Below are 14,307 nucleotides of genomic sequence, written 5' to 3'. Positions count from 1 at the left end.
GAGCCCATATAAATGGTGCATTCGAAATACTTTATTTCCTTTTAATCCAAACACATTTCAATACGATCAGAGATTCAATCCGGTCAGAGAATGTTGCACATGCAAACTGTGCATGTGCAACAAGGGCCAGGCATATTGACACAGATCCTATCGACCCAGGCAATGTACTATTTGTCTCGCTTCCAACAGCTTCCAACAGGTAAATATTTCAAATTGTACTTTTTTGTAGTAAATTCTACAAATGACGACACAGAGAACACAGATTGAACTAAGTCCCCAAAAGATAGGGACCACGTCGCTCTTCACAAAAGCAAAAAATAAATAACGTGTGAGATATTACATGGCACGAGAGCACCACAGTAATGATACAGGAGCTGAGACAACACTGAGTCATTGGTGAAGGTGAAGAGAGTTCAACAGCAGGGAAACAGAAGGCTAGCGTGAGCTACCTTTGTTAGCCCTTTGTTCAAAGACCCTTATACAAAACGATTTACAAAACATTTCCAAATGAACCATTTAACTTCTCCCTCGGGTTTCTCTGCCCAAACCTGTCGGCGCCTCATGTGAGTTCTGTCCACTTTGGCCATTCAAGGAAGGAGCACTGAAAAGCAGTGAAAGGGGAACCATTGCTCCTTCAGCAGTGGACTAGTGGCTTTGCTCTGCAGCTATGAGCTAACCGACAGCGTGGTCAGGCAGCTTGGCGAAGCGTGGTCGGGATCCGAGGCTCATAGGTCCTCCAGACAGCCTCTGATCCGGTTGCAGTCACAATTAGAGCAGGTTTTCCTCAGCATAAAAAGTGGATCCTTCTGCCAGCTTTTCAGCTCTGTCTGGGGTTCGCTTCCCGGTAAAGGCTGACAAAAATAAACAAACCTGTTTTTGGCGTGGCAGGATTTCTTCCTCCTGCTCCTGAGGTTAAGACAGCAGACCTAACTCTGATTTGCCCGGACATGTCCCCCGAGCGACGAGAGATTTCTCCCAGGTGCTGGATGGTGCATCCTTCAGGCCCGGCCAGGGCCCATGGTTGTTCAGGCCTCTTCCTTCGTGATCAGGAAGAAGGTGAGGACGAAGTAGCTTTGTCCTGGTCTGCTCCAGGGAGAGGTGGTCTGGGCAGCTTGGCGTCTGAAGAAGTAGAATACTGGGTGGGAGCCCCCCCTTGAGGGTTCCAGCCAGAAGTAGAAGTCTGAGCTTGTCCTGTGGGAGGAAAGTTTTATAGCAGCAGGGGACCCCTGCTGAGAGAAGGGCCGTCCCAGCTGACTTTCTCTCCTTTGTGGCTGTGTGGTCAGAATTCAATCTGACCTCAATTATTTTCATCATCATGGCTGTAATATGGCACAACAGATGATTTGCAGAAACAGGCTCTGTGAGAGTTATACAGCATGCAGACAGAGAGCCAAGCAGGAGAGGTCCTGGGAGGTGAGGCAACCAGCCCCTCCCTAAAAGTCTAAAAGTTCTCCAAAGGTGGTCAAGGATGACCTTCCTCAGCCTGAGATCATTCTTGTGTTTTTTGAGATGGTCCAGGATAGCCTCCTTCAGAGTTGTAGCCAGGTATTCCAACCAGTGCCACCCCTTAGATTACCTCCTGTGCTCTGTTGCTGAATCCTATAGCTTTCATATCATCACCACAGCTTCCTTATTAAAACCTGGTAATATTCATGAGCTTATTCATAGGATCAAGTGATATCTGGATCATCCTCTAGAGCTGTGATGCTAATGCCTGCAACCTTTAGGTCACCATTCAGCATTTTGCAGTTGTTCTATGTGGCTCTCAAGTGCCTCTTCAGAGGCAAGGTTGCCAGCAGCCTTCAAACCATCTTCTAGAGCAGTGGTCCTCAATCCCAGTCTTTGAGAGCCGGTGTGTTGCAAATTTTATTTGTTACTCTGCATAATGAGGAGGTAATTAAGCTGTTTGATTCAGGTGTGTTGGATCAGGGACAGATCTCATGAGATCCAGCTCTGTTTCCCCAGTCTCTTCCAGTCAGCCTGCTCCTGCACCCATCATCTCCTGTCCGGTAACTAACTCTGGTCATCTCATCCACAACTCAGTACTTTCAATAAACTGCAAAAGAACAAGCTCTGTGTGCGCGTGCTCTGTCCGGGTTCACAAAGACAAATCATGACAGTACGAGCCGGCCAAACATGGACCCGAGCACACACAGTGCTTTGTGCAGGAGCAGGATTAAGCTCTGTCCCGCTGTTCGCCGAAGGTTCATTCCCGTCGGCCGCCGAAAGCTCAGTCTGAGACAGGCGAGGGTTCCGCTCCGCCTCAGTCCGGGTTCACGAAGACAAATCATGACAGTGCTTTTTAGCAACCCCTTTAAATCCTACATGTACCTTAAAGTACCATTAATGAAATAGTAATGTGTGTATTAGCACTGGCAACTTGCTACAGCGGGTCATCGGACCAACACAATAAGTTGTGTAGTAACACAGCAAGGCTAATTGTGGTTGTCCTCTTAGCTTAGCAGCTTTTAGCTTTAGCTGGGGTTACGGTGACATGACTTAGCATATTTATAATGACTATGAAGACATATTTTATGTAATTTAGCGAGAAACAAAGAAGAAAACAGATCAAGCTCCCATTACTGGACCATCATTGTTTAAACACGAAATAAAGTTTGTTGGGACTTAAAAGATGCAACCCAAAACAGGTGTTAGCGCTCAAGTAATTAAACATCCATCCATCCATTCATCCATCCATCTTTTTCCTCCTATCCGAGATTGTGTCGCAATCTAGGATAAGTGAGGTGAACATGTCCAGGAGCGAGGTACAGACATCCCTCCTCCGAGCAACATTCTCTAGTTCATTCTGGGGGATCCCTGGGTATTTCTAGGTGTGTTGCCAAGCCTGCTTATTATAAGCGACATTAAGCTTGTTTTTTTTTTTCTGAAGTTTCTTTTAAATGTTCAGTCCGTGGGGTTTTTATTGAGCTTGTATTGGACGGTGAAGTTGCTTCATTGGGCTATAATACAAGAAATTATAAGCAAAAGACCTGCTTGCACTGCTGCAGTACAAACAGTGTTAGCTGGTCAAATTATCCATCTGCACACACATATTGCCTTTTTACTGTACTCTCGTTTTGATGAACGGTGGAGGACATCCGATGGGTGAGTTGCTTGGCTGTGGCTCTCTGTTTATCTGCTGGGGCAAGTGTCTGCTTAGATTAGAACACGCTGCAGGTGTGTGGGCAGTGATTTCAAATGTAATATCCTCTCAGGGCAGTGGAAGGGAAGTCAGTTACGCAGTCTCTTCTTGGGAATCTTTAATGCCTTAAGATTGCTTTCAGCAGAAGCTCAGATAGCCAGTTTTGGGCACATAGTCTTTTTTTTTTGGCCAGAGACGTCGCCTGGTACATATACAGCAGACTGTACTTATTTTGGATCCAAGATATCTTCGAAGATGTTGTCTTTTACTTGGCCAGTAAAATCAAAACAGTCACGCACGTGACACATGCAGTATTGTGTGACGGAAAGGAGGGCGGGGCTGTTGAGTTTTGTAGCTGTATGACATCAAGGGAATTCTAGCTGTGAAACTCCTCCTTTCTGGAAGCTGTCCTGGAAATAGGTTAATACTGTCCATTCTGGGATTGAGACTTTTTAACTGTTGCTTTTTTTTCTCTGTCGGTAGTTTAGTCAATGTTGTTCTTTATCAAGCACCAACACGTTTAGTCCATTGTTTACATTTGATCTGGTCACTTCCGGCCTCTTGTGGCTAAAATAGTGAGCCTGTCACATTAGGGAAATAAAAGTTAAATGAAAAGCTAATGAACGTTTAGACCGAGGTCACTTTAAAAAACATCTGATTTGTATCCAATTTAAGACCATGTATGAAAATGCTCTGGGTCTGATGTGAAATGTTTGAATTTGCTCAATTCAGATTAGGCCACTTTTGTCTGCAGTGCAAAGTTATTCGTGGAAGCCAATGTCTTCTTAATAACCCTACATTATAATGCAATCTGTCTCTTTTTAGCATTTCTTTGTGTCACCAATGAGTATTACATATACTGTACCAGCAAAGAACCTGCTTACACTGCACACACATAAGAATATTGCTACTAAAATCAGTAAAGTGGTCGCTTTCACAATAAAAGGTGCGGCCAGAAAAAACAAGGCATGTAGGGATTTAAAGAACTCAAATGTAAATATTTTTATTTCAGAACACTACTCAGAGGAGGATCCAGTTAGTTAATATAATCACATATATTACTGGTTCATTTGAGCATGTCAGCACTTGAATCGTTTTGTTATTGAAAAGTGCTATATAAATAAACTTGCCTTTCATTGCCGTGTCACATATTTAAGAAGTTGGCTACTTCACAAAACTCGGATGATATTGTAATCTATATTTTATAGCTCATAAGTTGAAATTTAGGGTTGCCAAAATCAGAACAGACACTCACCACCTACTCTAATAACTTAATTCATTCGGAGTCACCTACTGGTCCTTTTCACTGATCAATTCCCTCTCTGTCCACGCTCTTTCATGTTTTTCGAAACTTAACCTAACAAATTACCTAAAACTGAATGCAACTCTCCTTGGCATTAATAAATTGTGTTTTGTTTTTTTTGGGAAGTAAATGCTCAGTATAATGAAAACTTTTGGTGCAACCTGTTCCTTCTTTATACAGAAAAAAGATACAACATAGCTATTTATCCTTATGATTTTCCATCATGCCTCTCCCTTAACTTTAAACTCAGCAACACAAACTGAAACTAATTCCCTTAACATCAAAATGTATAGAATAAGATGAGTTATTTTTGTTTCCCATTTTTTTATATACATATTGTAAAAAAAGCAGCTTTTTGTTTGCAGATAAGGAGAGAAACAAGATATTAATTTGTCTTTTATGTCACTGTCGTGGCTCTCAATACACATCTACACAGACTTCTCCACAGCAGTTGCAGTCATGGCTCCATAAAAATATTGTTAATAGCTTTACTGTTGTCTTCTTACCTTTCTTCTTCTTGTAATGATGTTGTCTTAATATTGTTGTCTCCCATTGCTCAAAATCTGAGATGCCGGTGTCTGCATTATTTTTTCTGTAAACTGTGGGCTGCTGTGTGACCCAAACCCCTTAATTAGTGGTGTAACTGAGCTTTCTGGGTTCGTTACTAGCACCGCATGAGGTGGAAGGAGATTGGGTCTCCTTCCATGTGCGTGCCTCAGCGGGACCCTTTTTTTCCCCCAACACTTCCATACATCCAACACTGCAAACCTTGTGGCAATCCTCGAGGGACATTCAATTGGCATGTGTAAGATAGGAAAAAACTTTTTTTTTTACACAGCAATGATGAAAGTGATTTTTATATGTGCTTTTCAATAAAAAAATAGTGCACAATAAATATTGCAATATTGATATTATTGATGTTATAACAATAAGTAACCCAAAAAACGTATTGATTTATTGCATAGATGTTGCCTTTGAGCAATGAAAGCAACAAATAATGTTAGTATACCAGCCTTATAGTGCGTTCATTGTCTGAATTAAAAACATGGTCAAATATCCATATTTTCTATAACAATTTCAAATTAATTTGCTTTCAGACACCAAAAGCAGTAGAGCCTTGCTCATTGGGAATTTATTGAAATTAAAATACACTTTATCTGATCAAAAATAATAGTAGAGCGTTAAACAAGTAAATCAGCAGGAATGGCAAGTTGCAATCACCTGGTTGCAATTAAACAATCAATACGCTAACTGGCCAATGACATTATCTAGGGCTGGACGATATAGGAAAAAAAAGCATATTGATGATTATCAACAAATTCAAAACATATATTTTAAGTGCAGCCCTGGAAATTTTATACTGTTGTTTAGTGACTTATTTTTTAATACAGAATACACAGATGCTGAATTCAAACCAACTTTTTATACAGAGCATTCCAGGGTCTGTGTTTGTGAATGGTTGGGAGGATGCAATGACTGTGCTATTAATCTACATGGCTAGAATGCAAAAGGAAGGAGAACTGTTATTCTATTGAACTTTTTACTAACCTTTTTTTCGATCATCAATATACGTCTATCGGTCGATACATATCGTTAATGAATTAAAATTCCACCCTAACATAATTTATATATTATTAAATACTTCAAGAAATAAATTAAATTTGAATAAGAACTAGCTTGTGTTGTTAGTTTGAGATTAGACCTAAAATGAAAAGTAATCTCATGCTTTCTTATAATCTTACCAAGTGGAAGAATGTATACAATAAAGATAACTGACCAAGTTCCGAGGACCACCACAACTATATATGTAATGTCTGAGGAAGATTTAGTTTTAATATAGATAAACCAGAATCTGTCAAACATGATTCATGATGATGTACTACAAACATGTCCAACCAGTGAAAAGAATAAAGTCTGATTATAAAAAAAAATGCAGTATTGACACATAAAAGGACAAATTATCTTACTCTGATTATTACTGGGCTCTAGTGCAATTAAACCATCAGAAACAAGAAACCAGAAACTGCCAAAACAGTTCATTTTGTTTATTGTATGACAGCAACTGTTTAGACAGTGACTCTGGCATAGCTTTCTGCCAGTGGAACCTGCAGCTTGCTGTCAGGTGTTGTGCCTGTAAGTTTTAAGCACGCTGTGGTGCAGCCGCTCTTCAAGAAGCCTGGCCTTGACCAAACTGTTTTAGCAAATTTTAGGCCGATCTCCAAGCTGCCTTTTATTTCTAAAGTTTTAGAAAAAGTTGTCCTGTCCCAGTTCAAGACATTTTTAGATGAACAAAAGATTGTGGGATATTTTCAGTCAGGTTTTAAAACTCAGCATAGAACAGAGTCTGTTTTCCTTTTTCAATGACATATTCAGGGCAAGTGATTTGGGTGAATATGTTGTTCTTGTTTTGCTTGATCTAACTGCTACTTTTGATACAGTGGACCAACAGTATTTATTATCTCATTTACAGACCCAGCTTGGTTTTAGTGGTAGAGTATTAAAATGGTTTGTGTCTTATTGGTCAGACAGAACCATCTCTGTAAAAATAGCTGATTTTGAATCCTCATCCACTCCTCTACATTATGGGGTTCCTCAAGGCTCATTTCTTTCTCCCCTGCTCTGTTCTCTTTAATTGCTTCCTTTGGGTTCAATAGTCAGAAAACATGGGCTCTCTTTTCATTTTTATGCTGACGACAGTCAGATATATATCCCACTAAAAACGGATCCGTTTTGATCAAGCCCTTACAAATGGAGTAGCTAGAAATTGTCTTTTGACTGAGCCTAATAAAAAAATGAGTGGGCCAAATAATTATTGTTTATTTGTAAGTTGCATGTTTGTAAGTTCACTATAGAGAAGATACGGGTCTAGGAGAAAGAGAAAAGACCTTCTCTGTTCAAGTCAAAATCTTTGAATTGACAGCAGTAAAAAAATATCAGGACCCATGACCTATAAGATGATTTAGAGCCGCAAACACGGCAAAGTAACTTTTGGATCATTTAAACTGTGGTAGCCTGTCAAAGTCATTATTTCTACTTCTGAACGCAATGTCACTCAGAAATGGTCGTCGTTGCTTCATCAGTCCAGATGCCCAGGACACATGAAACCGTTTATTAATCAATGGAAAACGTCTGCTGTTTTCTTTTCATGGCCCAAACCTGCGACGTAAATTCTGTGGAAATGTTGTCATATCAAGTTAGAGCACTGCCCTGTTTTAATCAGCACACCTCACAGCTTGTAATATGACTTTATTTATTTTACACTGGGTGTAAAATGACACAGGTGTAGGCCATGTGTCTGACAGATGTCACTGAGTAATCTGCGTGAACGGATTGCAAAGCGGAGCGCACAGTTGATCAAACCATGCACAAGGATCGCAGAAACTGAATGCACAGTTAATCTGTGCGCACATATTCCAGAAACCGAATGCATGGTTTAGTAAAGCATGAGCACGGATTTCCACCTGCTTTATTTCTTTTTTACCTGCTCACTTTTGCAAGGCCCTGTACTTGCATGGCGCCGTACTTTTATTAAACACAATAGTGCCGTAGCATTTGAAGCAGGCGCCGGTTGTTGTGCTGCATCATTACGCATGATCCTGCAGCTCGGTTTTCTTCTGATCTGCTCCTGCTCTTGTAGATTGTTATAATTCATAACCTTTGTCGTCACTTTTCACAGTGACAGGTTTTTCCCCTGTATTTGCGCAGGGTGCCTTTATTTATGCATGCCGAAGTCTGAGTTTGAAGTTCTTCCCCAAGCAGATGTTTTATGTTTGTGCTCCAAGCGGACCCAGTGAGGCATGGACTCCTGCTTTGCACTTACCCTCTAGCAATAGTCTTAAGTCTACAGGAAATAACAATGTAGGGAAATAGCACTTTTATTTGTGTATCTTAACCCCAAATTCTATGGGCTCAGCACTTTAGGCTCTGCACTTCACTGTGGTTCACGTTTGTACACAGCCTAGGTTGCTAAAGAAAAACTGTAGGCTATTTGGGAACTGATTGTCCAGTCCAAGCATAATTTATATTCAATACCAAGTTGAGGCGGTGAGGGGAGCGGAAACAATTCTTTTCAGTTCTGTGCGCGAGGGAGAAGCATAATGGGGAAAATGCATAAATACTGACTGTAAAGTGCTCTTTTTAAGGGGGTGGGGGATGATTTGTCTGGGCAGCTAACAATGTAACAAAACCCTAAAAATGGCCCTTGAAAGTGCGCACCAACATTAACGTGTGACTAAATTGAGTATGTGCATTTGAATTCAAGTGCAGGGCAACGCAGCAGCCCCACAGCACGCCTATCCCAAAAAACCCTGGTGCTGCTGGAGGATTCGATTTTGCTTCCTGTTAAAAGGGAGTTTTACTCTCCACTGTCGCTCCATGCATGCTCAGTATGAGAGATTGCTGCAAAACCATCAACAATGCAGACGACTGTCCCCTGTGGCTACATGCTCTTTCAGAAGGATTGAATGCTGCTTGGCAAAGACTCGATCCAACCTGCTGGGTTTCCTTAGGTAGAAACTGTTTGACCAATCTAGATGACTTGATTGAATTTGTGTGGGAATGTGTTGTGAAGTGGATACATAAGAAAATATTCTTAAAAAATATTGAGGAGTACAAGGAATTCTGGTTCTCACCAGATGGATGTAGTTCTGCCGAGCTCCACACAGCTCCACACATCCATCTGGCCTCGCTGCCATTGGGAGGGATTTAAATTACACATAAAATGGATGAGCCAATCCGGATCGCCTGGCGGGATTTCCTTAGATGTGATGTATCAGAGAAGAGACTGTTTGGATTCAGACAACAATGGTGGCTGGCAGCGAAGAAGCAAGTGGTAACAATAACCCATTCCCCATTGCCACTCAAAAGCCTGAGGCTTTTGAGAAGCCTGGGGCTTTGCAGATCGCGGGTAGCGTTTCCATACACATTTACCCGACTAGTTATATTTACCCAGGCTTTGCTTTTTAAATTTTTTTTATATTTGTCACAGTCTTCCATACAGGGGGAAATCTGTTGTGTTCAAAGTCAACTTTTTTCTTGTTTTCTATATCTTGTTTATTGCTTTGGATTCTTATTTCAGTGGCAAACTTTAGCATTTGGTTCAGTAAGATCTCTTTTTGTCCAGTTAGATCCATGTGTATTCACTTTTATGTTAATTAGCCATTTCCCCCAGTTTCTCCGTTCTGTTCCTGACCCAGCTGCACTGCATTGTGTTGATTGTACTCACCTGTTTTCCATGCCACTAATCACCTCCCAAGCACATATAAGGCTACATTCAAATCCGATCTTTTTGTCCACATGTGACCCATTTGTTTTTTTCACGGCAGCGTGAACGGTCCCAAATCCGATCTTTTCACATTTATACCGACAATGTTTTGGCATTAGAAATACATCTCAAGTCATCTTAAATTAGATACCCCTCTTTTCCACCCTATCTCAGTGCACTTATTTGTGTAGAAGAAAAACTACAGCAGTATTGACCTTTGTAGTCCAACTGTTTTTAATATGCTTTTAGTTTCTATTTTCCCATGTTCTATTTTGATTCTACACTTTATTCCTACTTGCTTTTATTTCCTATACTTTAATCATGTAAAGAACTTTGCATTGTCTCTGTACTGAAATGTGCTATACAAATAAATGTGCCTTGCCTTGCATTGCCTTGTCTAGTGAACAAATTAATTTTAAAATATACTACATGTATGCATGTTTGTAACAAGTTAAGTGTGGGTCTGACCATGTGTGTGTGTGTGTGTGTGTGTGTGTGTGTGTGTGTGTGTGTGTGTGTATATATATGTGTGTGTGTGTGTGTGTGTTGAGTAAAGTCCCGTTGTATCTTTCTTATTTATGTCATCCAGTTCTCTGAGTTAACATTATTAGTTTCTTTTTTCTTTCTCTCTTTTTGCACAATATGAAATTGTAGTCCCCCTTAAAACAGCTTTTAATTTATCCCATACTAATTCTGAGAAAACTTCTCCATTTTTATTTTATTGTAAAACTGTTCTATTTGGGTCTTTATTTGTATTTTGAATAGCGTGTCATTAAGGATATTCAGATTTAGTTTCCATAGGGTATATTGTGGACTATTGTTTATTTGAATTGTCAGCAGGATAGGGGCTTGGTCCGACAGGTCAATGTTTCCATTTTCACATCGATATATTCTATGATGATCTCTCTTATGGATAATAATATAATCTTTTCTTGAGTACTGTAACTGTAATTTCTCTCTGGGATTATTAAACTATTTCTGATTCTGATTACGTCATGTGGAAATGAGTAAAGCGTATAGTCTCCTTCTGTGAACATTTCACCATAGATCTATCATTCCATGTTCTGACAAGAGAACTTTAATTTTTTTATGAATTCTGGTTTGAATAAAGGATTTCGAGGAGTCTAGTCTTGGATTGCAATTTATATTCCAATCTCCTCCGTACATAAGAATACCTTTTGCTTGAGACATCAAATCAAATATTTTCCTGTAGATTACTATATTACTGCCAGGTGGGATACAAACATTCAGTTTTGAGACTTCAGTACTCTCTATTTCCCCCCGGATTACTCGCTTCTCTTAATTGGATTAAGGATACCATTTATATGGTACGAGATAATTTTAAGATTTTGGTTATCTAGCATTTTCCCCTTTTTGTTTAGACCTTCTTTCTCATCGCATTGTGCTGCGATTCTTAAAACTTTACACATCCCAGAAACATTTTACACATAGGAAAAGGAACTGTGTACAAAATCAATAAAGTGTCATTACCTTTTTTAAATCTTTTGCTCCCAAAAGTGAGGCTCAGTCAATTTGAGCTTTTTCAGTGCCTGTGTTGACATGACACTCATAGAGGAAATTCCTCTCTTCATGTAGAGAGGAACCCTAAGAGATGAACACATATCTATATTTTATATGTTCACTGCTTTTTCATGACCCGACAGCATTAAACAAATTTTTTTGGATTGTACCATTAATTATAGTGTTATTTCTCCAACTATAATTATATCACATCATCTAAGGGGAATACTTATATTCTTCTCCTATATTTTTTATTTTATACCCCTTTTTCATTTCACTCTACAGTCCCTGACAAAAGTCTTGTCATTTATCCATTTTGTAGAAACAACATCTTATAACCTGACTTTTAATTAATCCATTGGTTTTAGAAATGGCTCATATGAAAACTAAAACTTTCCCAAATTATGTTCAATTTACTAAAATAAATTTGCTTTTGTCAGGGATTGTAGATTTCCCATGTATTAGTATAATTGAGGGCCCAATGTTATATATATATTTTTAATTATTTATTTTGTCTTCTTGGGTCTGATTAAGTAAGCAACGCAAATTCCTCCCTAGTCCCCTGCAGTTCTAGTATCCCTAATAATATGAAATTCTCACCTTTTTAAAGGTTTCCAGTCATTTCTCTCTGATTACTAAAGTGGGCACATTACAGTTTTTCTCAAATGCTAAAACACATTTCACAAATGTTTCGTCCATGTTCTCCAATGTCTAAACACAACACCCTTTTCTAAAGCTACATAAACACAACCACACCTTCTCCCTTCAAAACTAAAACTTTCACACCCAAAGAGCAGCTCGAAGCTTTCAAAAATGCAAACACTATACACATCATTACACACTACAGCAAAACAATTGAAAACACAATGCTCAATTTGTGAGAAGGTTCTTTGTTTCTTTACTGCCAATGCATATTTTTAGAAACTTTACAATTCTGGATCTTCTTAGAGTTCTGCAGAGGATTGGGCATTTAGATTTGTGAGTTTCATATGAAGTGTATAAATCTATAGTAAATTCTGTACACTACTGTAACACAACTCACTGCAAAAGCAGAATCTATTGCACACAACAGTACTCTTGAAAACATGATCAGGGTGTGAAGTTTTTTTTATTCATTTTACAGTATTTACACCACAATCACTGTGCGGCATCATGTCGCTGAGCTGCATCAGGCCACATCACCTCATCCACATCACAGGCTATATTGTCTCTTGCCAGGCAACTGTAATATCCTCTGTGAAAATGTGAAAGTGCACAGGTGTTCAGAACAACAGTCAATCAGGTAGCATATTACTGTATTGTCCAGAAGTAATGTAGGCCACTGAGCAACACAGTATGTTTACTAACTGTACTGTGAACATGGATGTATACTTACTTGCACATACTCGTAATGTAGGTCTTTGTGTCGTGCAGAGTTTCGCTCAAAGGGAACCCTATAGACTTGTTTCATCCGCATCTTTCGGCGCCGGAGAACTCGGTCTATTGTGGCCAAGCTGACATCATCAATGCCCTCAAAGTTCACATTATCGTCAATGACTTTGTCTCTGATCTCCCGGAGTCTGATGAGGTTGTTCTCACAAACCATATCCACAATGGGGGTTTCTTGTGCTGCTGTAAATATGGCAACCCGCCCACCTCTATGTGGCATTCTTTCAACTCTAAAGAAAGAAACGTGTTGTCAATTGACATGTTTTACAATACAGTAACAACTGATTTGAAACTGTAATAGACTACTTTCACAGGCTTGTAAAATTGTATTGTGACAAAGAAAGCAATAGAGTACAATACCTGTTGTGTTGTCTGAATGCCCTGATAATGGTGGCCACGGTGAACCTACTCAGGTTTGGACGGACTCTTAGTCCTGCTTCAGCCATTGTCATGCCATGGACAATGACATGGTCAATGACTGTTGCTCGCATCTCGTCAGTAATGATGGTACGAGGTTGTCTTGCTCTCCCTCCTGGACCTTCTCTCCCTTGTTGGACTGCTCCTCTTCCACCATGGCCTGCTCCTCTTCCTCCTTGGCCTGCTCCTCTTCCTCCTCTGACGCGATTACCTCTTCCCCTGACTCTGCCTTCACCCATTGTGTTTGTTTGGAATCTTCAGCAAACTGTGCACTCTGAACTTGCTTTTATACATGTGGTCACAGCATTAGCAACAGGTGTTTTCAATTTTGAGTCGTTGTGTGTAATGAATGACGCCAGGTGTGTTCATTTTGTTCAAATAATGCTGACTGTGGCAAGCATTTTGCATCACATGAGCTTTAATTTGAGAATATGAGCAGAGTTCTTTTGCAACTTGTGTTTTAGCAAGGAAAAATGTGTTAAGATTTATGTGAATGGAGGATTGTGTTTTGTGAATTGTGTCTTCATGTGAAATGTGTTTATGATATTGGAAAATGACGGCTAGATTTAGTAAATGTGTTTAGACAACTGGTCATTTGGTTTAGAGGATTGGTTTTTGTGTTTTAGCATTTGAGAAAAACTGTAAGATATCAGGATTCTTAAATGGAACCCCATAATTTAGATAATGGTTTAAGTGTTTACTTAGATGGACGTGTTTGGTCGCTGCATTTCTGCCTCCATATCTTACTGTGCCTTCGAATCCCCATCTGTCTACCATGAAGAGAGGAGTTGTAACTCTTGCTGGTCTCTGTCAATGGGAGCTGGGATGATAGTGACTAAGTATCCCTGTATTACCAAATCCCTCATAGCCTCCGATGTGCTCTGATGTGTTTGGGTGCGGCCTTTATAGTAAACCCGCAGTTTAGTTTTCCGTTCCCATATGATTTTCTTCACCTCAATATATTCATACCATCTCTTAAGCACCGCGGGGGAATAGTCATGATCCACAAAGAAGTGAGATTTCTTATAGTGTACAGTCTTTTTCTGCCAGGCTCTTCGGATCACTTCTTTGACTCGATAATGAGTAAACGTTGCAATAATGGGCTGAGGTTTTGCCGCCGAACCAACTGGTTCAGCTGCTCAGATCCGGTGAGCTCGCTCAATCCTGAGTTTTGTATCCTTGGTGTATCCCGTGTGTCTTTCAGTAGCTTCTCCTAGAAGGTACACATGTTGT

At 39.8% G+C, this 14,307-nt stretch overlaps 1 protein-coding gene across 1 annotated transcript; it reads right to left on the bottom strand.

The window, feature by feature from the left end:
* Window positions 1-12,208: 12,208 nt before the first annotated feature.
* Window positions 12,209-13,677, bottom strand: LOC118563159. The gene is made up of 3 exons (XM_036137101.1): window positions 13,018-13,677; window positions 12,605-12,887; window positions 12,209-12,463 (listed from the first exon to the last, which is right to left on the bottom strand). The coding sequence occupies exons 1-3, from the start codon at window positions 13,311-13,313 to the stop codon at window positions 12,422-12,424; spliced, it is 621 nt and encodes a 206-aa protein (XP_035992994.1). The 5' UTR covers window positions 13,314-13,677; the 3' UTR covers window positions 12,209-12,421.
* Window positions 13,678-14,307: the final 630 nt, after the last annotated feature.

Source organism: Fundulus heteroclitus, chromosome 1, assembly GCF_011125445.2.
Source record: "Fundulus heteroclitus isolate FHET01 chromosome 1, MU-UCD_Fhet_4.1, whole genome shotgun sequence".
Lineage (NCBI taxonomy): Eukaryota > Metazoa > Chordata > Actinopteri > Cyprinodontiformes > Fundulidae > Fundulus > Fundulus heteroclitus.
Note: the sequence above shows the minus strand (reverse complement) of the source record. Positions and strands in the feature narration are given on the sequence as shown.